Source organism: Rhinoraja longicauda, chromosome 4, assembly GCF_053455715.1.
Source record: "Rhinoraja longicauda isolate Sanriku21f chromosome 4, sRhiLon1.1, whole genome shotgun sequence".
Lineage (NCBI taxonomy): Eukaryota > Metazoa > Chordata > Chondrichthyes > Rajiformes > Arhynchobatidae > Rhinoraja > Rhinoraja longicauda.
The window spans coordinates 49,439,697-49,465,331 of record NC_135956.1 but is presented as its reverse complement, the minus strand read 5'-3'; the positions used below and the strand labels follow the sequence as shown (position 1 = coordinate 49,465,331).

At 41.1% G+C, this 25,635-nt stretch overlaps 1 protein-coding gene across 11 annotated transcripts in view; it reads right to left on the bottom strand.

The window, feature by feature from the left end:
• LOC144592747 (sal-like protein 3) overlaps positions 1 to 25,635 on the bottom strand; it is a 66,792-nt gene that overhangs the window by 19,268 nt on the left and 21,889 nt on the right. For 3 of the 11 annotated variants that reach the window (XM_078397700.1, XM_078397701.1, XM_078397699.1), the window contains exons 2-4: positions 19,889 to 20,199; positions 9,129 to 9,247; positions 3,700 to 7,181 (exon numbers count right to left, since the gene is read on the bottom strand). In XM_078397700.1, coding sequence (XP_078253826.1) covers positions 3,700 to 7,068 — 3,369 coding nt within the window. In that variant the 5' untranslated portion in view covers positions 7,069 to 7,181; positions 9,129 to 9,247; positions 19,889 to 20,199. Of the gene's footprint in view, positions 1 to 945; positions 1,490 to 3,699; positions 7,182 to 9,128; positions 9,248 to 16,255; positions 16,330 to 19,888; positions 20,200 to 25,635 lie in introns of those variants that run through there. The other 8 variants (XM_078397697.1, XM_078397695.1, XM_078397702.1 and 5 more) reach the window with 7 other exon arrangements.

The window sequence follows — 25,635 nt, the reverse complement described above, 5'->3', positions numbered from 1 at the left end:
ATCAGAGGTGAACCATTTGCACCCCTCCTCCTGCTACTAATATGAATCATGAGTGTACGTAAGGTAAAATAACAAATAAGTTACATTACCATTTTACATTGTCATACCTGCAGACTCAGTACCAGCCATCTAATTAATTACAGGTCACTCCCAGGTAATGAATAGGTTTTTACCAATGTCCCTAAGTCGTTTTTGTCCATAAATCGGAAAATACAAAAAATTACTTGATACAGTAACAATATCTCCATAGGATTGTAATGAATAGCATCAAAAGCATATTGGATTCATAAGAATGAACAATTATTGAAAGTGGAGAGGGAGGGGAATCTAGTTTCTACCATTTGTAAGATATTGGACTTTTGAATTTAATAATGTTATGGGACTTTGTTTTTATGTAGGGGCGTCTGCAAGTCCGGTGTTCATAACCCAGGGATGACCTGTATAGGATTATAAAATGCGGAAAAAACTCAGCAGGTCAGAAATAGTCTGTGGAAAGAGATACAGTTAATGTTTAAGTCGTATGTCCTTCATCAAATTGAGTAAGTCCTGTTGCCCGATCTGCTAAGTTTCTGTTTGTATTCCAGATGTCAAGCATCTGAAGTTTCATCATTCTCTCTAACTATGGGATCAGTACAGTGAAGAGAGTCGCCAGTCACTTGACATCCATATCTATATTATCTAATAAGGGTTATTGAAGAAGGAGAAGAATGGGAGTGCTTGCTATGTTATGGAATCTTATTGTTATTCCTCCATTGTAATGATTCTGGTGATCTCTTTGACAGCTATGTCTATGCTATCAATACTTTCATGTCCAAAGAAATATAAGCTGTGAACTCCAAGTATGAGTGAACATGTTCTTGCATGGTCGTAGCCCCCCCTATATTCACATAAATAAAAATAAAAATAAAAGCCACCAAGGACACCCAGAAATTATAAAGAAAAATGCTTCAATAAAATTATTTTCCCCCCATCTTTAGTATGATGAAGTTACAATTACGAATCTCTTCAAGGAAGAACGAATTAAGGAAATCAGATCTTTTTCTGATTTTGATCATATAAAACTGTACATGATTCTGTGGAAGTTACAATGATATCGAATGATTTTGGACTCATAAGTAATGAGAAAATTTAATTCACAAAACAAATTGCTGATTAACTGCAATTTTCATTCTGGCAAGAGAAATTCTACAATGTTAATTTGTTTGCAAATATTAACAGTGATAACAAAAAGAGACTTTACACTTATTTGCAAATGTTGTGTTTAAACAGTGTAACAGTATGCTAACATGAAATCAGGATCTGATGCTGTTTCCCTCTCCTTCTCAAGATTAATTTGCCCTTCTAATAAACATGACAGCAGCACGGCATTAACAAACAACCTATGCATTGTAATTCTTGCCATTCCAATCTTTTTATCCCTGAACATCCAAAGAAAAGTATTAATCATAGTTGGCGTTCCATCTTCTTTCTCCAGACACTTTGGTTTCAACTGGGAAAAAGACAGAGGGCAGATGGAAAGATGTCCTTAGTCACTTGTGACACAATAATATCTGCAGTTGTACACCACTTATGAAATTTGGCTCCAATGATTTTAATGCAGTCTCTACTCAATTAGCGCAAACAGCTAAAAATGATTTTTTATTCCTTGGCACCTTATCATCATGAAATCGTAACTGAGATGGGCAGAGAAAATAAACAGGCCCTCAGCTGTCATTGGCCAACATTGAATCTCCCATTACTAATGACCTAAATTGGAGTGGGAAGTTGAGCAATAATATAATGCACCTTTAACATTATATCCGGGCTGTCTGGTTCAAAAGCAATCTTTAACATTTGTGAATAACCACAAATGTAAATTTGTTCCAAGCGATAAATGCAATGCTTTAATTCCATTGATGAATTTTCAAGAATTAATTCCAGCCAGTTTATACCTACAATTTTTCCAAATGCAATTAGTCTAAAGAATTGTCAAGAGGCAGAAAGCTGAGACATCACAGGTTAAAAGAATTTGGGTTATTATATCTGAGATGGAAAGGAATGTTACTTAAATACAGCACATCAACATTCAGTTACAATGCACAATTTATTAGTAATTTACTAGAGCAGACACCAGTTTAAAAAGATAATGGCTCAAAATTTGTTACTGCCTGGCTGAGTTCAAGGAGCTAAGATAGTAGCATCAGCCAATTGATATCTGCCTTCAAAATTCAGTTCTCATAAGTTCAATGCACTGATTTGCAGAGGTAGAGTACAATCTGCTGATGCTGCACGAGCTCAACCTATTGGCAAATAATTCTCAAGCATAATTGTTTTATAGTTAAAGAGAAAATCAGTGCAACATTATTTTATTTGCCTGCATTATTCATCTCAAACTCATTTCCACATTCTGTTTTTATTTCAGATTTCAAGCATCAGTCATTTTCTCGATTTTTGTTGACAGTATTACTGTTTCATGGCACTTTTAAGGCTGTCAATGGTTAGAAAAGTTGTGACAGTAACTGTACACATACAAGCAGTCAATTTGAAGTATTAATGGCAAGTCATCTCGTATTCATTCTTTTTCAATGCCTTCCTGAGTTTATCTATTGAATAATTTTAGAGAAGCCAAAACTTGAAATAGACCGGACCTTTATGTTTCTTCTTGGTCAATTAAAAGTTCATGTGACTCTATGGTGGTGCATGTAATATTTTAATAATACATGTAACTTGAGATCCTCAATTTATCGTATAGAATTTGGAATATTAGGGAGCCCAGAATGAAAGGCAAGAATTTCAGAACTAAAGTTTTCTAATTTTGTATGATGTAATAAACCTCTCTTGAATATCTCTAGTTTATAAGGAGAATGTACAAATTTGGAAAGTTTAACTTAGGCAAATATTCTTTCAGTCTTGATGCTATAAAAATAGCAGATTTTTCTAATGAAATTGAAAGCAAAGCCTTTTTTTAAGGGGAAACTCCACCACCCCACTTGCTGATTTTAATGTAGCATATTTGTATAAGACAATGCAGTTCAGATAAATTCTAGTGACAAATTGACTGACAACAGCAGATAGTAAGAAATGTGGGGTAAACAAATGAACTGTACAAAAGGAAAGACATTCAGTATTCAATGTCAAACCTGTTCTCTTTATTACAATACTCAGCAACATTTGCAATTCAATCATAAATAAAATTAAGATTAAAAATATTGTTATTATTAATTTAAATATTCCTCTGCAATGTGAAATGTAATGTTCAGTAAAAAATAATTTATCATATTTAATTTGTTATTTTTAAATATCATTTGATAATGACCTTGGAATCTTTGTCCTATTAAGTTCTGAAAATTAAGTATGTGTACGTTAGTGTGTTGGTGTAAGGGTGTAATGTGGTGTGTGCGTGTCTGTGTGTATGTCTGTCTGTGTCTGTATGTGAGTGTGTCTGTCTGTCTGTGAGTGTGTCTGTCTGAGTGTGTTTGCGTCTTGTGTGTGAGTCTGTGTCTGTGCGTGTGTGTCGGTGTGGGTATGTCTATGTCTAAGTGCGTCTGTGTGTGTCTGAGACCCTGTATGAAGACTAGAATCTCAAAGTGAAGACAAACAATAGCTGTAACATGGTCACCATTTTCAACCATTCATCACATTTACATTTGCAGATTCATGGTTAAAAGAAAAACAGTCAATACATTCTTATCACTAATTTATACATCAAAATGATCTTACCTTAAGATTCCCTTTTGTTGTAAAAGCTCTGCCACAGATTGTGCAGCCAAAAGGCTTTTCACCAGTGTGAGTGCGCTCATGGATCTGAAGAGCACTTGCAGAAGAAAAGGTCTTCCCACAGGACGGACAGTTATGCTGCTTGGGAGTCCGACGAGGTGGTGGCGCCAGAATGGGTGTCATACCTGGACTCAGAGCTGTCTGTGGTGCAGATGGAGCCTGTATACCAACTGGAACCTGCGTGCCATCACCTAGGGAGATCGGCTTGCTGTGACCATTGACTTCCATTTTGACCACGGTTGGTGCAGTGCTGGTGACCAGGCTAGGAGTACTTTGGGTGGGACCTAGAGTGGAGTTGGGTTCAAATAACTGAGAAGGAAGTTCTTTCATCTTGTGAGTCAGTAAGTGCTGTTTTAAATTACCCATAGTGGAGCAACCACGATTGCAGATTGTGCAAAGGAATGGACGCTCTTTAGTATGGCTGCGGTAGTGAATTTCCAACGCACTTTTACAAGCAAAAGGTTTCCCACAGATACTACAAACAGTACTTTTCAACTTACCACATTCTTGGTTGGGGAACAGCATACTAAAAGCCTCTTCTTTGATGATCGGCTGGCTCAGGTTGGTGGCTGTCAGATCAAGTGCACCTCCATTCTCCCGTTGAGTTGATGGACTTTCCATTTTTTCTAGTTTCACCGGTGTTTCATGTGGCTCATCGTGGTTGCCAAAGCCTGGTGACTTTGACCTTTGACTCCCAGCATTGCTGGGTATGGGCGACAATGCCTGCATTGAAGAAGAGCACTCAGAGAGTGCAGGGCTACCAGCACTTTGACTTTCCAGATCACCCACAGCAGAGAAAGAGTCGTTTGTTACGCGATCACTCTCCATGGATCCATTTTCAACAGATTTCACGTTGGATCGCTGCTGTGTGCCCAGGGCACAATCTATTATCTTCATCTGATTCTCCAGTGCGGCAATGTTGGAAATCAACAAAGGCGGTGAGTTTGGTGATGAACCAGAGTAGCATAACAACTGTTTTGAAGACTCCATCGTTTCAATGTTTAATTCTGCCTCATCGTCCATTGAATTTTCATCCATCATTTCATCGTCGGGATAGTCGCTCATTAGTTCTGCATTCATTTCGTCACAAGATAAGTCTCTGTCCAGGCTATCTGAAAAGTCTTCTGGCAATGGAGTGTTGGAAATCTGTCCCCCCATGTGCATGCGGATATGCTGCTGTAAGACTACAGCATTTGTAAATTTCTTCTGGCAAATGGGACAAGAATGCTGTACTCGAAGGGGTGGCTTTGCACGGTGAACTCCGAAGTGTGTCTTTAAGTTCCCCTTGGTGGTAAATGCTCGCCCACAGATCTTACACTTAAATGGCCTCTCGCCTGTGTGTGTGCGGTAATGCATTTTCAGAGCACTCTGACAACTGAGTACACGGTGACAGATAACGCACTGGTTGGGGTCTGACATCTTTTTGTCTATGTTCTCCACCAACTGTTGCAGTTTTGAGGTCTCAGATGTTTGCATAGAATCCAACAGACCACCAAAGGGAAACTTTGCCTTGAACTGATCAGATATGATGGGGAGCAGTGGACTGGGAAGGGTTGTGGGAACACTGTTCACTTCACTCTCTGCACATGTAGAAAAGGTGGTGGAGCACGCAGCTGAGGAAATGGACTGCCCAGATGCACAGCCTTCTACCGCCTTGAAACCTGAAGCTGATGCATTTGAACCTTGGACCATGGAAACAATAGTACTGCCACTAACTGACTGTGGAGACTCTGCGGTTATTGGAAAGCTGGAATCATTCTTGTTCATGTTTGGTGACAAAGAAGCACATTCGCTGGATGGAGGTGATGGTCTTTGGGGTGACCTGCTTAAAGGAGTCACTGTTGGGGACTCACTTGTAATACTTGATAGAGTTGGAGGCAACTGTAATCCAACTGATGTTGGTATGGTTGACAGCACAGGTTTGGTGTCCAGCCAGGTTGTCACTGGCTTTTCAGGTGGCAAGGACATCCCGTATGGAATACCACTGCTAGTGGGTACATTATCCAGGTATTCAGGGACTGGATATGGATTCATCTGGATGTGAGGGTATTTTTCTTTATGCCTCTGGAAGTGTACTTTGAGATTACCTTTGGTGGAAAACCGATTTCCACAAATATTACACTTGAATGGTCTCTCTCCAGTGTGTGAACGAAGGTGAATCTGTAATGCACTGTCACTCCCGAAGACCTTAGCACAAAATCTACACTTATGCTTGAAAAATGGATCTTCTGAACTAGTTTTAGGGTCAAACACAGAAACATTGGGTGGTTTCCCTTTGCGATGCTTCATAAGGGCAGCCAGTGGGTCCAGGGCATTGGTTGTGGCAGCAATGCTGACCAAGGGGTTTGGGAATATCACACCACTTGAGCAATTCTGAGGTAGCAGTGGATTAGGCATGCTGGAAGATGGACTGAGGAGACTACCGTGTGCAAGAGATGATGTTGAATACTGCAACTGGGAGGAAGAGTTATCTGTGTTTACATTGGAACTTGGAGTCAGGGAAGATACAATTCCACTTGTGGATGGAGGCAAAGTGGACTCCAATCGCGGTGATCCACTACTTGGTAGAACAGGAGTGCTAGCCCCCGAGGTGGGCTGAACGATTTGCTGGGAGCCATCGAAAGCTGAAGTGTGGACATTGGGCACCTGCACTGTGCCCGAGGCCGATATGATGCCTGACAAAGAGTTAGAAGAATGGTCACTGAAGGAGGCGTGCTGGCTAGCAGCAGATAGCGGTGTAACCTGGGAGGATGCAGAGGTGTTTAGAGGGTGCATTGTCTGCGGGTTCATCATCGCTACCTGGTTCCTGATTTGTTCAATGAGTTGAAGCTGGTGCAGCTGTTGCTGCTGCAGAGCCACTAACTGCTCTAGAATCATAGGAATAGCCATGGTGGGTATTGTATGATTTGAAGTGGGGCTGTTGGACCGGGTGTCCTGTGAAAACTGTGCCACTGCCACCTTGGTGCTCTGCAAAGTCTCTAAAGTCACGTTAGTGTTTGGCATGTTATAACTGGTCACGGAAGATGATTTGGAGATCTGAGGTAGCAAAGTAGCAGGGCCGGAGGCTCCTTGATCCTGGTTACCTTTGTCAGTGGATGCGTCCACCTCCATCGGCTCCTCTTGCTCGGTACTCTTTACCTCAGAGCAGTCATTCCCCTCTAACTGAGCATTGTCCTCACCAGCTTCACTCTCCACTTGGTCGCTCGGGCTGCTGGCAGGGGAAGCCTCGGGGATATCCTCTGAGCGTGCTGCTTCCTCGTCGTTGACGATTAAGACGAGCGGGTTCTTCGTGCAGTTCTTCTGATGCTCCATGAAGTCAGACCACTTGAATAATTCTGCACAGCATTTCTCGCAGATGTGCGTTTCTTCACTTCCACTTCTACTTTCATTCCCACTATCAGCATCATCCGGTCCTTCCCTTGGGACTACAAGGAAATGAAAGGGACACATCAAGCAATGACTTAGCGGACAACCCCTCCCTCCAATTTCAAGTTTTTGCACATAACTAAAATCAATATTTTTTTATTTTGTACAAATTACCTCACTTCAATACATCTCAGGTCCCTCTGTGCGTATTCTATCACTCCTTCTGCCTAGCTAATCATTTTCTTTGCACAATCCATCAAATTATGAAACCCTATCAATTGTGGATACCGCTGCTTAATGAAATTCCATAGAAGTTATTGATTTCCAATATTTTCATACAATTCACAGCTGCCTTGTCTGTTGCGTACAAATCAAGCCTTTGATGGACTCATTAGGCTTCCCCTTTACCATCAGGTTTCCTCATTTCCAACAAAATTAGAGAAGTCTTTGTCAGTTCACTTGACATGACCAAACTAATCTGTAACCTTTCTGCCTCAAATCAGTATCTGACAGGACAAACTGGTCCTCTGTTACTCAAATGTGGCGTTGGTCTGACCAGATTTATTATCTTTATACAACATCAAGGCAGTATAGATTTAATGCTAGTCTATATATTGTCTTAAATCAATGACCGTATCTTTAGTTGCTTCAGAAATCTGGAGAGCAATGCACCCTGAAGCATTAACGAGGGTGCTGTACCTTTCAGAGCTCTGCGCAATTTAGCTAAATTAATTATTTCCTGTGCTACTAGTAAAAAAAAACAAAGACTGTGCTGTATCTATTAAAAGTTGTTGATAGAGACCCAATCCATTAAAACTTTGAATAACAGAAGGCCATATTATGTGAGGTAATTTCTTCACTGAACAAAACTGAAACCATCACTGTTGTGAAAAGAGCCAGAATTTAGACTTATTTTGGCTGCAAAATATTTTTATGATCCTCAATGAGGCCTTCATATATATTTATACACTGCCTTCAGTCTTTTATACCCATGCATTCCAGTGAAGTGCCTTAAAACACTGAGTTAGTCAACATTCAAGGCAGTTTGATACCTGGAGTATTTTTTACAAGAGAATTCTCGAACATCGACTTATCTGTGCTCAAGTAATGCCTTGGTGATTGTTTGTGCCAGGAAAAGGAAAATTACAAATTGGTTACACATGCTTAATTACCACTGTATGCAGTCACTTCCCTGGATTGATCCTGCTAACACGTGCCAAACAATACATAAAATTTAAGAAATAGAATTCTAATGGGCACCTGATCAACTAAGCAGATTAAGAAGCCAAATTAAAGTTTACTTTTCGTTACTATCACAGTGTCAGTAGGTACCATTGTGCCAATTGAGGTTCTTTATCATTTTATCCACATTCAACTATTCTGCAATATTGGTTGGCTATTCAACCTGTCTGAAGTAAAAGCCAATGTAAATCTGTCGGTGTTTTGCTGTATTTTGCACAAGGAAAGGGTTTCCTTCAGCTGTCCAGTTGGTGAGGGCAGTGTAGTGCCATTGTAATTATGGGGTTAGCATTGTAATTAGGTGGTGTAGTGTGCATTTGCTTTTCTCTTTTGGCGGTAGGCTGCTTGTTCGGCAATGGGTAATGCTACTTGGCTTGCTTGAAGATGGAGAGACTCAATATAATGTTCCCATCTTGTGCACAGGAATTAGTCCCTGCAGCTAGATCTGGTCCAAGGTGATCTCAGCCAGGGCCACTCCCAAAGTTTTGTTCTCTGCACCAAATATTGCCTTGGTGTAGTTTTTGCTCAGTTAAAATAATTCTTGACATTCTGTTGGAAGCCTTTGGGTTTAAGTCCCAGGGCTATGACTACAGCACATCATTTTGGTACTGGGACAGAGCTCCACTGTTTTGGGAGCACTCTTTGAGCTGAAAATTTAAAGCTAGGCTTCCTGTGCTCTCATGTGGAGATAAAAGATCCCAAAATAATGCTTTGAAGAAGAACAGTGGGGTTATCCACAGTGATAATGGCCAGTCTTTATCACTCACCCAGTAGAATACCTAGTCGGAAACACTTGGCTTTTCATGTGGCCAATCTATCTGCTGTCATTTTCTCCATGATAACAATGGCTACATATCAAAATTGCTCCATTGGGCTCTCGCACTTTCTGAAAACAACATGAAAGATGCTATTTAAGTTGAGGTTTTTGAAAAGCTAAATATCAATATGTTTGCCTTAAGAAGTGGTGCAATGCGATTCACTCAATTAATTGATTGATAATTGCTTGCATCTATATCATGAGGCAATGAAACGGCCCCTTCGGCCCATCAAGTTTGTACTGATCATCAAGCACCCATTTACATTAATCCTATTTTATTTTCCCCACATTTCCACCAACTTCCTCCAGATTCTACCATGCCCACGAGACAGAATGACAGTTGCCAATTAACCAACTTGCCTGGAGGACTGTCTTGCGAATGAGATTGGCCCAAACCCTCTAGTGTTGGGGAAGGCGAGGTGATCGCATTGAAATGTATAAGATTCTGTGAGAGGTTGGCAGGGAAGGTGCTAAGTTCTTGTGGCTGGAGTATCAAGTCTTGGAGGGCATGGCCCCAGGAACATCAGGCAGCATTAAGACCCAAGATGATGAGAAATGTCTTTAATCAGAGGGCTAGGAATTTAGAAATTCTTCATCTGTGAGGGTGGCTGTTGAGTGTATTCAAAGTGAACGTTCTGGTCACTTAAGTTATCAAGACACGTGCAGATATGTAGAAAATTAGTTGGAATTTTATTGAATGCGAACATCTATGACCTATTCCTCCTCATGTTTCTTAAATTTCAGGAAACACTGATCATCTGCCTCCTATTTTGGTACCTCAATGTTAAATAAATGAGAAATGGTAACTTTTTTAGACTATGGGTGCTGGAATCTGTAGCAAAAAACTGGAGGAACTCAGTGGGTCAGGCAGCGTGTGGAGGAAAGGACGGCACATGTTTCGAGTGGTTACCCTTCGTCTAGACTGGCAGAGTAGAGGGAAAATAACCAGTATAAAGAGGTAGAGGAGGGGATGGGAGAAGAGCTAGTATGGGATAGGTGGATACAGATGAGGATAGGTCAGGTGGAGGAAGAAGGGTGGAGACAGTGACAGAGGCTGGGGAATTAGCTGTGAATAAAAGGCTATAGAGTCTGGAACCTGATTGAAAAGGAGGATGAAGAATGGAACTGAATGAGGGGTGGTGGCAGATGGAAGCAAGAGAGAGGCGAGGGGTGAGCATTGGAGGGATGGGAAATAGGATCCAGTGGAAGGAGGGCGTGGGAGAGGGGGACCTTTGTTTTATTCATCCAAGGGATGCGGGCCTTGTTGGCATTTAATCGCCCATCCCCTAATTGTCCTTGAGAAGGTTGTGGTGAGCTGCCATCTTGAATCACTGCAGTGCTTGAGGTGTCAGTACACTCATGATGCTGTTAGGGAGGGCAACTTCCAGGCAATGGTGTTTCCAAGCTTACAGTGCCCTGGTCTTCTTGCTGAGTTGGGGAGTGGGGAATAAAGGAAATCAATCAAGGTTGTTGTTCTTTGCCACCCAGCCTGTCTTGTTCGATTGTGTACGTGTGGGTACAGTGCTTTTCCACATTGAACAAATGATGACCCTGTACATGCCATTCTGATCTTAGCCGCACTGAATCAAAGCCTCGCGGTGTCCCTGCAGGGTTGCGATATCAGATTAATGAAACTGCTGTCACGTTGTCATGACTCCACCTCACAGCATCCAGCAGTAAAGACTATTAGCCGAGGTCTGGGAAACGGCTGTGAGCTGGTCCTCCTGGTAGGAAGCTCATAAAATCCACTGGGGACATCACTATAAAGGAGAGAGCACCGAGGCAGCATGTCCTTCATGGGTGATCAATATGTACAAAAATTGAAAGATCTCTGCAAAGCTAATGACTAACTGGGCTATAGTCAGCACACAATCCACGGATAACACTGTGCAGATACTGTATGCATTTCGATGAGCCTGTGAATGTTTCTAGGAGAGTTTCAGGTTTAGCAATAGATTTGCTTTTTACTTAAACATGTCACAATAGCTATAATTGAAAATCTGTTCACTGTGATGTTCTGTGGTGTACATTCGAGTCTCTTTTTAAGAATGACTTAATACAAAACTGCTATCCATAGTTTTCTCCCTCAGTATTTTTTAACCTAGCTGCACTGAATCAGAGCTTCGTGATCTCCCTCTGGGGAAGGGATATCAGAAGTCATTGCTTTTGATATCTGGCACATGCAATTTTAAGGAAACACATTTTGATGGCTGAGAGGCCAGAATACTGAAGTTGATGTCACAAATGCATTTATTAAATATTGACAAAAGACTGCTCATATTATCATGTGTGTTGATTATTGATGCTATAACACGGAAACAGGTCCTTTGGACTGCACATCCATGCCGACTAACATGCCCATCTGAACTAATCCCATTTGCCCGCACCTGGCCCATATCCCTCTAAACCTTTCCGATCAATGCTCCTGTGCTCCTGTACATGCCTTAACCACTTTGTCTGGCCGCTTATTCCGTAGACACACCACCCGCTGTCTGAAGAATTTGCCCCTCGGGCCCCGTTTAAATCTTTCCCCTTAAACCTATGCCCTCTAGTTCTTTATTTCCCTTCCCTGGGGAAGAAAGCTGTGTGCATTCACCTTATCTATGATACTCATGATTTTGTGCACAGCTATACAATCACCTCCTCAGTCCCCTGTCCCTCGGGGAATAAAGTCCTAGCCTGACCAAATTTTCCCTATAACTCAAGTCTTTGAGTCTCGGCAATGATCTCGTAAATTTTCTCTGCACTCTTTCCAGTTTTCCGATGCCTTTTTCTGCAGCATGTTAACCAAAACTGTGCACAATACTCTAAGTGTGGCTTCACCAACATCTTGTATATTTACAACATACCATCACAATCCCTGTACTCTGTGTCCTGACCCAAGGCCTACTGCCAAATGCTTCTTCAAAACACTGTCTACTTGTGACACTACTTTAGAGAACTATGCACTTGTACTCCTAGCTTCCTCTTCCTCTTCCCCAGGTACCGATCATACACAGTAAAAATCCTTTTCTAGTTTGACTTTCAAAATTGCAACACCACTTCCCAAATATAATATAATATGTGAGTTAATGTGTTGATGCACAATTTCTATGCAAAATAATACTGGGGCATTTATTTGTCTACAGTTGTATGAGTAAAATGCACATTGCTAGCGATGAGCTCTGCTTCTGAATATTACTTCCACTGAAGTCACTGCAACTGTACTTCAGAGTATGTTCAAATAAACCTAAAATGTGCAATCGGTACATGTAACAGGGTGAATTTCTACATTTGTCGCCTTCAGGCTAACACATTTAGAGACAAGATGGTTTTCTGAAAGGTAAGCAGCTCTGTATTTCTAACGAAGGGTTAAAAGTATAGTACCATACCTATGTGAACCAGAAATGGCAGAGACAAAGTTCAGTGACTAATAATCAAGAAGGTAATCAAAGATTAGTTTTGTTACTGAGTAATCTAAAATGAGAAAATAATGGAGAGACTAAACCAAGGTTTCTTCTGCTCTGACATGCATAAGGTTCAGCCTTATTTAAAGAAAAATTGAAAGCATACTAACTATTGTATCCATTAATATCTTTGGACAGATTACCTGGCCCTACTCTCACCATTAGATAAGGGGGTGTCTCGTTTCTAAATCAGATGCTGCTCCTTGCTGCAATACAATGATAACCATGGGTTGCAAGTAGGTTGGAGTGGCACTGTCGTGCAGCTGGTTGGGCTGCAGCCTCACAGCTCCAATGACCTGGGACCAATATCATCTTTCGTTGCTGTCTGTGTGGAGTTTGCATGTTCTCCCTGTGCCAATGTGGATGTTCACCCCGGTGCTCCTCTTTCCTTCCGCATTCTAAATATTAATTGGTCATTGTATACTGTCTCTGATAAAGATGGGTGGTTGACTTGTAGGGAGAATAGTTCACAGGAAAAAGTAGTGGGGGAATGCGATTGCTTAGGGAGTCTGCAGCACATTCTCTTCCCATCCCAGTTGGGCAGAATGGCCTCCTTCAGTGGCAAGGAAACATGGGAACTCTTTAGGGATACCCAGATTGTGAAAGAAGTCATGGAAGTGCGAGCCTTTATTTTTCCAAAAACCTTAACTCAGAACAATTCAAATATTTTGAGAAATTATAGGATAGAGCATTTGGTAATAAGCATTATATTGGTTTACAGGTAAACCATATTGCATTATTTTCGACCAATACTTCTTTAATAAGGTTTCAGTTAAAAAAAATCTCTTACTGAATGATTTCAAATTCACCCTTATCTTCTGCTGAAAGAAAGCACTTCGCTGCTTTATTTAATTCATCAGGAAAGAGCTCCGTTTCCCCGTTGAACAGTGACACACAAAATAAAAGGCAATAGGAAGAGAATTTTCACGCTGTAAACCAACCGAGAGATTCAGATGAGGTCAAATGGTTTTGAAACTCTTTTTGGAATCTTGAAATTGCATTACTACAAATCTCTCCTTGGTATATAGAATTTACCACAGTTGATAAAACAATAATTATTAAAATGCATTTCTAAAACCTGCAGCGGCATTACATTTGGTTGCAACCATGTTGCAAAATAAATGTCAACTGCAGAATTCAAGGATCAGGCGGATAAATGTTGTGCCAAATGTTATAACACCCAAATTGGTGAAATGTGCCAATGTGTGAGCGGTTAATTTTGTCTGATAAAATCCTCAAGCACAAAGATGGCAATGTGGTCCATCCTGCCTGTGCCAGCTCACTGAAACATCAATACAATTATTCAATAGACAATATGTGCATGAGTAAGCCATTCGGCCCTTTGAGCCAGCACCACCATTCAATGTGATCACGGCTGATCATACACAATCAGTACCCCGTTCCTGCCCTCTCCCCATATCCCCTGACTCTGAGCTCTATCTAACTCTCTCTTGAAAGCATCCAGAGAATTGGCCTTCTTCTGAGGCAGAGAATTCCACAGATTTACAACTCTCTGAGTAACTCTCTGTTCTAAATGGTCTACACCTTATTCTTAAACTGTGGCCCCTAGCTCTGGACTCCCCCAACATTGGGAACATGTTTCCTGCCTCCAGCGTGTCCAATCCCTTAATAATCTTATATATTTCAATAAGATCCCCTCTCATCCTTCTAACTCTCACCCTTCATGGAATCATACAGCAGAGAAACAGGATCATGTCCATGTTGACCGTCAAGTACTCACTAAACCGATCACAGCAATGCATTCTAGATTCCAACCGCTTATTGGGTGAAAGAAAATCCTTTACAGATCTCTTCTAAACTTTTTATCCCTTAACATAAACCTCTAATCTCTTTGCTTTAGACACCCAAGCTGTGGAAAAAAGCTTCCTACTCTACCTTACCTCAGTCCCTCATATACTCACTGTACAACATTTTATTTTTCAATTACTTATCCAATTCTCTTTTGCAAGTGACTATGAAATGTATTTCCATTTGCCTTTCAACAGTGCATTGTTGGCTACATCAACCTAATGTCTGTAAAGTTTTCCTTCCCATCTCCTCTCAGTTTGTTTTGCCAACTACAAGACATCCCCAGGTTATGATCATTAAACTTATGGATACTCCCACGTTAAATCGAGCATGATTTTATTATTAAATTCAAAAGAATGACATAAGTACGTGTTCCTACAAATGGCAGAGTTGATTTCCTCTCTCTCTCCACTTTTACTTTTTCTTGTTTATTGGTCTTAAGTTTAGCTTAGTTTAGAGATAAGCGTGGAAACAGGCCCTTTCGGTCCACCGGGTCCGTGCCCACCAGCGATCCCCGCACATTAACATTATCCTACACGCACTCAGGACAATTTTTACATTTACCAAGCCAATCAACCTACATTGAAAACCCATGCAGGTCATGGGGAGAATGTGCAAACTCTGTACAGATAGCACCCTTAGTCGGGATCGAACCCAGAACTCCGGCGCTGCGTTTGCTGTAAGGCAGCAACTCTACCCTGTGCCACCATGCCTCCCAAGTGTTTTGATGCCATTCATTACAATACTGTGTGGATATGGTTACCATAACGAGTGATTTTGGTGCGTTTTCCAACTTACGGACAAAATTAATTTATGGAAGTCTGTAAAAATGAATCCATTCATCACCTGTGAACCACCTGTGTGTGGCTTATAGCGGTTGCGGATCGAACAGCTGATGGAAAATATTTCACTTTAAATAAAAACTCTATCGAAATGCATTGTAACCTAGATGTTTGAGGAAAAGGTTTGAGATGAGATATGCTAGTTCCCATGTTATCATTCAATAAAATGACTTGCCTCTTCACCAAGTACTTCACAGTACATGAATTTTAAGCACAGGTTACAAGAGAGCGCCTTGAAGATTAAAACAAAAATCTGTCATTCTTTTTGAAGCTTGTTGCCTTTAAATGCCCTCAGCTATCTTCGCTGCTCGAAAGGTGATCTCACTGCACCACTCTCAGGAATCGTTCAGGAAAGCACTGGAGGGGATCCTGCCAGTGTCTCACTCTATATGGCAAAATAGACAACAGCCCGCAAAATAGGTTGGAAGTTATGGAAAGTTCAAAGCAACGTGTGGCACTCACCTTCCTGTCAATGAGCAAAATATCAGTCTTTGTGTGTTTCAAATTCTTTGCTCTACTATTTATTTTGAGTGGGTTAATACCTCTGCTGAAAAAACAGGGAGATATTCAGCTGAAGGTGCCAAATGTTCAATCTGCAGTGTCCCATATAATGACTTGGGGGCCTAGGTTTTTGCATAAGCTATTACACTACAGCCGAAGGAACTTATAGAACATGTCATGCCAAATATATTTAAAGAATTGATCAGTTTTTGTCACTGTGAACCCATGTCTGTGGAATACGTGTGCATATGTAGCAATAGAAAAGTTAAGGCTCGCTTTAACATGGAGAGGACAATGTGTATTTAGTGGCTTGTGCACAAAACTAAAATTCTGAGTTTGAAAAATATGCCAGTTAAGAGACAGTGCCAACAACAGGGAACAAACTCTTCAAATTTTGAAGGACAGGAAAATATTGGAGAAGAAGATATCATATAATGTAGACAAATGCAGTCAAAGCAACATGCGCTGGGGTTACTTACATTAGTAGCCATTCCAACGGAACATTTGTATGCTTTAGAATGGTTGCAACTATGGGGTCACAAACCAATTTCTGGTGCCCTCTTAAACCAGAACCACATCATCTTTGCACCAAAAAGACCTACAAAAATGGTTGAATACAAAGATTCTGAAGTCATACCCATATTTTTAGAAGGAGGAGAAAAGGCAGTTGAAATCATCTCATTTAATGCATGGTCTTGAAAATACACAAGGACTGATTGTATTTGTTAAGTCAAGAGAGAATTGGCTAAGTACCTGCTGAAAATATTGATAGAGGGTTCTGAACATTATTTTCGATATGATACTTCTGCAGTGCTGGGAGCAAGCATACCTTTCGTGGTCGATTCATTCCTGTGTTCTTACAATCACCCTTTTGGGGATTAATGCAATTACAAACTATGAGGCCTGATATTCCACATTAATCAACTCAACTAAACCCTTTCAGCCAAGGTTCAGAATTGTTAGATAATGGTAATATTTTATTTAATTTTGGAAGTCTGACATAAGGGACGAAGTGGTACATTGAGGATGATTTTCTGATGAACAGATCAGTTGATCAATTGACACCATTATAAATTTACACAGGGAGAGAAAGAGCTTATATTTATATAATGCTTTCTCGGGTGAAGAGCTTCGTACCCAAGGAAGTACTTCTGAAGTATGGTCGCTGTTGTACTGTGTGGTAATGCAGCTGACAATGTCTACACTGCAAGGTCTCATAATCAGTAGTGAATTAAACAATCATTCAAATATGTTTTCAGCAGCATGTACTGCCCAATTCTGATGGTACACTGTATCCCACTTGTGGGATACCCCAAGTGTGTGAAGGAGAGATATAAGAGGTCCTTCCTTCCCGCTGCTGTGAGACTGCACAACCAGCACTGCTCCCAGCAGACGAGTCAACAATAACAGCTAAGAACACAGAAAACTGATGACAATTTATGTATCTTTTATTTATAATGAATGATCTCTTGCACTCTTGCTATCCACTTTGCTGCTGTAACACTGTAAATTTCCCCGGTGTGGGATGAATAAAGGAATATATTATTATTATTCCAAAATTCCATTTGTTACGTCTCTATTGTGCAGTTAGCTGACATGATCACATTTACACTAATGATTTGATACTGCAGATTGATTGGAAAAAATTGGCTCAGTATGGAGAAGGGTCCCGACCCAAAACATTGTTTGTCCATTTTCTTCCACTCATGCCATCTGACCCCGAGTTCCTGCAGCAGTTTGCTTTTTGCCCAACCATTTGCTCTTTCAATGAGTGTCATGGTATGTTTTAAAACTACCACCTTGAAGAATAGACACTCAATTTAATATTTCATTTGAAAAGACAGCACATCTCATTGTAGAATTTATCTGCACATTTCTCAATTGAGCCTTTAACCCATAACCTTCTGACTCAAGGCTAAGGTGATGTCAACATGCTCCTTGTCCAAAGGTTTATCAGCCTAAAGATCATTGCGTGTGTGGCAAGGTGCTGGTGGTTTGCATCATTTTGTCTACGGTAATAATTTTTGATTTTGTTTTATTATGTCAAGGAGAAAGATTTCAGTAGTGGAGCAGAGCCTAATTTATTATCAACCATTCTCTGGTGAAAAACAGATAGGTGGCACGGTGATGCAGCGGTAGAGTTGTTGCCATAGAGCAGCAGAGACCCAGGTTCGATCCTGACTAAGGGTGCACTAAGGGTGCTGTATGTATGGAGTTTGTATATTCTCCCGTGACCTGTGTGGGTTTTCCCTGGGAGCTCCGGCTTCTTCCCACACTCCAAAGACGTACAGGTTTATAGGTTAATTGGCTTGGTAAAATAGGAAATTGCCCCTTGTGTGGTCGAGGATAGTGCTAGGATAGTGCAGTGACCGCTGGTCGGCACGGACTCGGTGGGCCGAAGGGCCAGCTTCTGTGCTATATCCCTAAACTGGATGGTAAACTGAAGGCAGAACAAGAAGCCGCAAGCAATAAGCACACTTTCAAAAAGTAGTTTCCCATTCCCATCCTTGTGTGAGATTAGCAGCTGCTGCTGTGTTACATTAAGTTTTTTTATTTCAGATACAGCGCGGAAACAGGCCTTTTCGGCCCACCAAGTCCGCACCGCCCAGCGATCCCCGCACATTAACACTATCCTACACACACTAGGGACAATTTTTACATTTACGCAGTCAAATTAACCTACATACCTGTACATCTTTGGAGTGTGGGAGGAAACCGAAGATCTCGGGAAAACCCACGCAGGTCACGGGGAGAACGTACAAACTCCTTACAGTACAGCACCCGTAGTCAGGATCGAACCTGAGTCTCCGGCGCTGCATTCGCTGTAAAGCAGCAACTCTACCGTTGCGCCACCGTGCCGCCCCTGGCTAACGTTAAGTGACAGCCATCTTAAAACAGGATATAGCTCCACAATTCACACAGAAATTTAAGGCCCTTTTTGAGGATCATGAGTTAGCAAGTTAAAACAAAAAGTTTAGCACCTGCAAGAAGGTTGTACACAGCAATAAATAAAATAAATAGCCAATCATATTGCATTTATAATAATGATTCTTTAACATTTTTTAAACTATTGAGAAGCAACTTTGTGTAAGTCTTGTGAACTTATTTAATGCTATGACAGGAAAAAGAGCAGGGGGTGTAAATACATTAATCACTCCAGAGTGAATAAGAGAAGCATAATTAAGTGCTTCTATAAATTATACAACAGTGCTCAGAGAGGAGTACTTAGTCAGAGGGTTGAGGTTCTAATCCCATGCTGGATGCCTCAGCAAAAATATCTAGGCTGATACCTCAGTTCAATACTGGGGTAGTTCTCTTAAGGGTTATGGAATCATAGACAAGGTGGAACCTTCAGTCCACCTTGTCTATGCTGACAAAGTTGGCATACTCGGCTAATCCCAGTTGCCTGCGTTTGAATCCTTGCCCTCTAAACCCTTCCTATCCACATATTTGTCCTAATATGATGTAGCTTCCTCTGGCAGTTCATTCCAGATATGGTCTATCCTCTGAGTCAAAAAGTTGCCCCTGAGGTCCTTAGGATCGTAGAGTCATACAGCATTGAAACAGGCCTTTCGGCCCAACTCATCCATGCTAAACAATATGCCCAATCCAAGCAAGTTCCATTTGCCCACACCTGGCCCATATCCCTCTAAACTTTTCTTATTCACACCCTGTCCAAATGACTTTTAAAAGCTATTATTGCATCTGCCCTCAATGCTTCATCAGGCAGCTCATTACATATACCCACTACCCTCTGTGAGAAAAAGTTGCCTCTTACGTTTCTACTAAATCTTTCCTCTCTTACTTTAAATGTACGCCTTCTTGATCTTGATTTCCGTACCCTGTACAATGCCAACCAAGTCATGGAGTGGTGCCTAGGTAGTCTCATTACTCCCTGCAGGCTACTCTGGTACCTCCCAAAGTCTGTGGGAGTGTGTTTAAATCAAACTATGAGAGGTTTGCCTAGCAATAAGCTGCTGAAATGCTCTAACAACGGTGTCTGGTGATGAACCCTCGGCACCACGTCTTCCTAGATTTCTCTTGTGAACATTATATTCCCAAACTCGGGTTTTCAAAGCTGTCAGCAATGTGCAGGAAGATCTGAGCCATACCTCTCCATCAAAACAGCTACAAGGAGAGCCATACACATATCAGGAAATTGGTAGAAAACAGCATAGGTCTTCTGAACATGACTTTAGTCCGAGGGGAGACTTCATCACTGGGTGTATGATCTTGCCAATCACTGATTAGAGCCGGTGCCAGAGGAAAAGGAGCAAGGAGATCTAGAACCTGTTGGGCATGAGGCAGAGCCTGGAGAGTAACAGGATTGAGAGGAAGAGGGCGGTTGCTCCAGAGGGCATATGCTCCAAACATCTGCTGCCTCATCTTCCAACTGAGCAGAGGAGAGACAGGTGTTGGTTGCCTAGGATTAAAGAGAGACACTTTTCACAAGCGGACTGCAAAATAAAGTTCTCTAGCCTATCACACGTAACTCCACCCTCCAATCATTAATATGACCACAATATGTCAATAATCAGGGGCTGAGGTGTGGATAGGGAAACAGACTCACCTGCTGGTTTGCAGGTCTATCTGAACCGTTTATAACACATGGATGAATGAATCTGTGATTCAATTACTGAAATGGGGCTTGATACAATATGCAGTATATTAGACAAGTGGAACCTTGTTTAATAAATTCAGGTCTCTGCATCAAAGTATACATTCGATTAGGATTTCCACTCAGTGGTATGCAGATGATAGTGAAATACTATGTGTGATCATGAGATTTCTTTCTACATTGCTCCTGTGTGCAAGGATTCTCATTCCTATAGGAGATGGCTGCAGCTACCTCCTGTGTGGATTTTCTGGAGGGCCTGGTGAATCTCCTGGCCCTCAGCACACAAGACCTTTCTTCTGCACATCCCTTTGAGTGAAAATTGTTGTCTTCCTATCTGCTGCAGCCTCCCTGTTCTTCATGTGTTGGTGCTGTGCGATAGTGCGCATTTTAAGGCGGATGCCCTTTTCTGAATGCAGCATGGCAAAACAGCGAGATATGGGCGAGATAATGTTTTCGATGATATCCAACATATTGCCATTGCAAACGGGTTGGGCACATCTCTAACTTATTATCATTGGCCATTCATATCAAATGCAATTATATTTTAGCACACTCATATTTCTATGCATGTGTTGTGAACGGCAATACATCTAACCCAAAAATAATCAATGCAAGAAGTAATGTCCATGAATTAGCTCAACCTGTCTCAATATTATCACTCTTCATAAAGCCAGCACTGACACTTTATAGGAAGACACTTCAAGAGAAATGTTAACAATATACAAAAAGGCAAATGTAGATCCTTCTCAAAAACTAAATTTGCCGAGACTGCAAAGTCTTTTGATACTGGTGGAAGGTAATCAAGTTATTCTATGTGTTGCGTTGTTGTGATATTCAACTACGATTCCATAACCAGTAATTGTGTACTGGAGTTTGGAAAGCAAGCAATGGGACAATTAAAAATATACTTACAAAAGGAACTGCAGTTTCTGGAATCTTGAGCTAAACACAACATACTTGAGGAACTCAGTTGGTCAGGCAAGATCTGTGGAGGGGTTGGACAGACCCAGTCTGAAGAAGGGTCCTGACCTGAAACACTGTATGTCCATTCCTCAGATGCTGCCTGACCCACTGAGTTCCTCCAGTACTTTGTGTAAAAACATGCTTAGACACACAAAAATGTACTATCTGCTACACTGAGGCACAACCCAGAGAACACTCTTTCTGCATAGTGGCACATTTCATTTATCTACAGTATGTTCAAAGAGCTTCTGACCAGGTCATATCCTAGGTCCCATGTCCCATGTCCAGGGCTCATCTGCTGATCACCCTCCCACTAGGCTGGACTATTCCAACTCTGTCTTTCCCTTTCTTTTTTCTAACTTTCTTTCTCATGATTTATCTCTTTAGACATGCCAATGCCTATGCTGTTGGTTTTAGAAGTTAATAGAGCCAAGTGAAAGAAATCCAGAGATTCTCAAATTCAGTGCCAACAAACTATGGTTCGTGATCAGATGGTTGTGTGTTTGTCCAATCCAGACTTATGTATTTGTCATGAAATTCATTTGCTTTACTCCTTTGATGATAAGTTTTATGTAATTCATCTGCTCTGAAGAGCCTTAAGATCAGACAAAACGGTACATTGTAAGAGATTTCATATTTTGTAAAAGTCTCAAACATGTCAGAATTGAGCTCAAAAGATCTCAAAAGAATTGAGCTCAAAAGTCTGAGCTCAAAATATTTATCTGTCATCCAACAAAAGATAACTTGGCTGTTCACCTCACTACTATTTGTGGAACCCCTACAAATAACCTATAACTTTTCCTTTAAACTATCCTCCTCCTCTGACCTTAAAGCTCTGCTTTGACAAATTGACATTTCCACTCTAAGAAAAAGGTGGTACGGTGGCGCAGCGGTAGAGTTGCTGTCTTACAGCACCAGAGACCTGGGTTTGATCCTGACCATGAGTGCTTGTCTGCATGGAGTTTGTAAGTTCTCCCGTGACCTGCGTAGGTTTTCACCAAGAGCTCCGGTTTCCTCCCACACTCCAAAGTTGGTTAATTGGCATAGTAAAATTGTAAATTGTCCCTAGTGTGTGTAGGATAGTGTTAATGTGCAGGGATTACTGGTTGGCAAGGACTCAGTAAGCTGAAGGGCCTGTTTCCGCACTGTATCTCTAAACTAAACTAAAATTGAAATAGAATTATAATTTAAATGGTCAGGTGACTGCAAGAATGAGATAGATATGGGCATGCTTATAATGTGGAGGTAGCTTTGGACTGGTTACTGATGGATCTCTCTTGCAATTCTCCAACAAAGTTAGTCGGCTAGACTAAACTAAATACTCCTCCAAACTATGTGATGTCTGGCCAATCTTTATGTAGTTTTGTATATTTCAAGATAGCAAACCCAGATGTGTATAACATTACTTAAAACAATACACTGGAGGACTGATTGTCAACACGAACAGTTTAGCACCAGATCAGCGGTAACAACCATGGTGTTTACAATGATGATTGCAGCTCAGCAACTCAGAGGTACAGCAGTTAAATCTGTAAGGAGTATACCACTTCTGCTGAGGCCCAAAAGTGAGTGTATGTAGGGATATTGGGAGTGTATGTTGGGAAGATACTGTAGGTGTGGGAGATGTAATGTGGGGAAACCCAAGGCTACCCACTTTGGGTCGAGGGAGGACAATCTTCATCCAGAACATTGGGTGTTCTTTTTTCAAGATGTGTTGTGTAAACCAGCGACAGGCTGATCATCACCATCTGTTCCTTATCCATGGAAAGCATAGTGAGGAGTTCTGACCACAGAGAGCCAACAGTTCCGGACACATTTGCAACACCATCAAGGTCTGTTGCAGGTATAGATATTGGGTTTTCTGAAGAGAGGGCGGGTGATTGTGAGCTCTGTCAGTTAGGCAGTAAGCTTCAAAATTGCGAAGTCCATCACACCCATGACCCTTAAACATCATTAAACTGATATACTTTGTGATCAAATACCATCTTCACCAGGTCTTAATTTAGAAAAGCAAATTCAGCAGCAGTCATGAAAAATGCGCTTCTAGGTTAAAAACTTCAATAGAAGGAACAGCAATAAGGTTCAATTTCTATTGACTAAACCCATCTTGTCAATAAACATGATTTATTAAAGTGCATCAACAATTCCCCCCCACCCCCTGTAGATACTGCTAGACCTGTTGAGTTCCTCCAGCAATTTGTTTTTTTCAATTGAACGAGTTGAGAGTGGGACATTTCATTTGTGATTCTAGGTTGTTATAACTAAAATGATTGTGCAATAGATATTTTCTTCCCTCATTAATCAGTTTGTGAATCTCTCTTTGGAGGAGCAGAAGATTGGCTCAATGTGGACAAATATCATCAATATTGTTTTCTAAAAATTCCACATATGTAATCACATATTTTTCTTCAACTATCAGCTTTGTTTTCAGACCTAGCAAATTTATTCATTTTATTGTTGGCGGGGACGTCTGTTTCAGGGTTAGTAATGTTGAACTGCGTCAATAAATTCACCGTTTTACTGCCCTATTTAATAAAATTCCCCCGATCAGAAATGATCTCAGGATCCATTTCGAAACCATTCCAAGATCTGCATACACTGTAACTCATGTCATACTCACACCATCCAATCACTGGCCTTCTGGTAACATAACTGCTTGTCCCATCTTCACACCATTACCACCCTGAGATGTTTGTCCCCATTTGAGCAGCACAACTATTTTAAATTATCGAAATTCAAATACTGACATTTCTGCACAGACAGAACAGTAGCTAAAGCAAACACATGGTTAATCAGTGAAGTCCAAAAGTTACTGTCCAAGGTGCATTGTTCCTTTTTTAGCTTTGTGAAAACAGAGTTGTGCTGTCTGCTTCACAGCTGAAATGCATTGAATGGCACGGTTGATGTATTTGCTTGGCAATATTGGGCTGGTTACAGAGCGGTGCCGTACGTTTAAACTTTTAAGTACCCTTTCAACCCCATGCTAGCTATTAATTGCTGCCAATAATAATAATAATAATAATGTATTCCTTTATTTGTCCCACACCAGGGAAATTTACAACCGACAGTCAATGTGCGGCACAGTGGCAGAACTGGTAAAGCCACTGCCTCATGGTATCAGAGGCCCTGGTTTAACCCTGACTTTGGGCGTGGAGTTTGCATGTTTTCCCTGTGATCATGGGGTTTTCCTCCAGGTACTCTGGTTTCTTCCCACATTCCAAAGATTTGCGGGTTAATTGGCCAATCTAAACTGCTCTGTGCATGTAAAGGATGGAATCTAGGGGATAGTTGGGAGAATAAATGGAATAGAGTATGATTGGTGAAAAACTGGATGGTTTACAATCAGCACCAGTTTCTATCATTGCCTGATTAGGTCTTGTTTCCAAGCTGTATGACTTCCCTAGCACTGAAAACTAACCATTATAGATTCAATATTATTCCAACAGGCCAGAGGTCCTGAGGACAGAGGTTTAAGATGAAGGGGAAAAGATTTAATATGAATCTGAAGGATAACTTTTTCACACAATGGGTGGTGGGTGTGTGAAACAAGCTGCCAGAGGAGGTAGTTGAGGCAGGGACTATCCCAACATTTACGAAACAGTTAGACAGGTACATAGATAGGGTAGGTTTGGAGGGATATGGACCAAATACAGGCAGGTGGGACTCGTGTAGCTGGGACATGTTGGCCGGTGTGGGCAAGTTGGGCTGAAGGGCCTGTTTCCACACTGTATCACTCTATGACTATAATAGGCTTTAACAGGGGGTGATACGGGTTAACATAAGCTTTCCATTTTGTTTTCTCTCTCTCAATCCCATCTTTCTTTCTCTTTTTACTCCTCTATCTCATTTGATTGTATATTGAATGCGTTATTGTCAATTAACATTCCCCTCTTCTTGCGCCTATCTGATTGATTAAGACGTATAGTTGCCTGCCCTCTTCATTGAGGTGTGTGGTTTCTTGTTTCCACTGCCCAACCCAACAACATTGTCAAATTCCATATCCATCCCATTCCCAGTCATAAAACTAGAAAACTAAAATGACAAGGACATCTTTAAATAATGGCAGATCATGTACGTTAGCCTGCCCATGACTTTGAAGGCTGGTAAATATGTTTTATAGTTTATTGGCAAGAGGTACAGGTTAAACATGTGTCACAACACGCATGGGTCTTTGGTGAATGAACAATTGTCTAGAAGTCTCATGTTACAATGTTAATTTTGTTTGTTGTTTACTGTCCTGTGCTGTATGTTGGGATGGGGGTGGGAGTGGAGGGATTG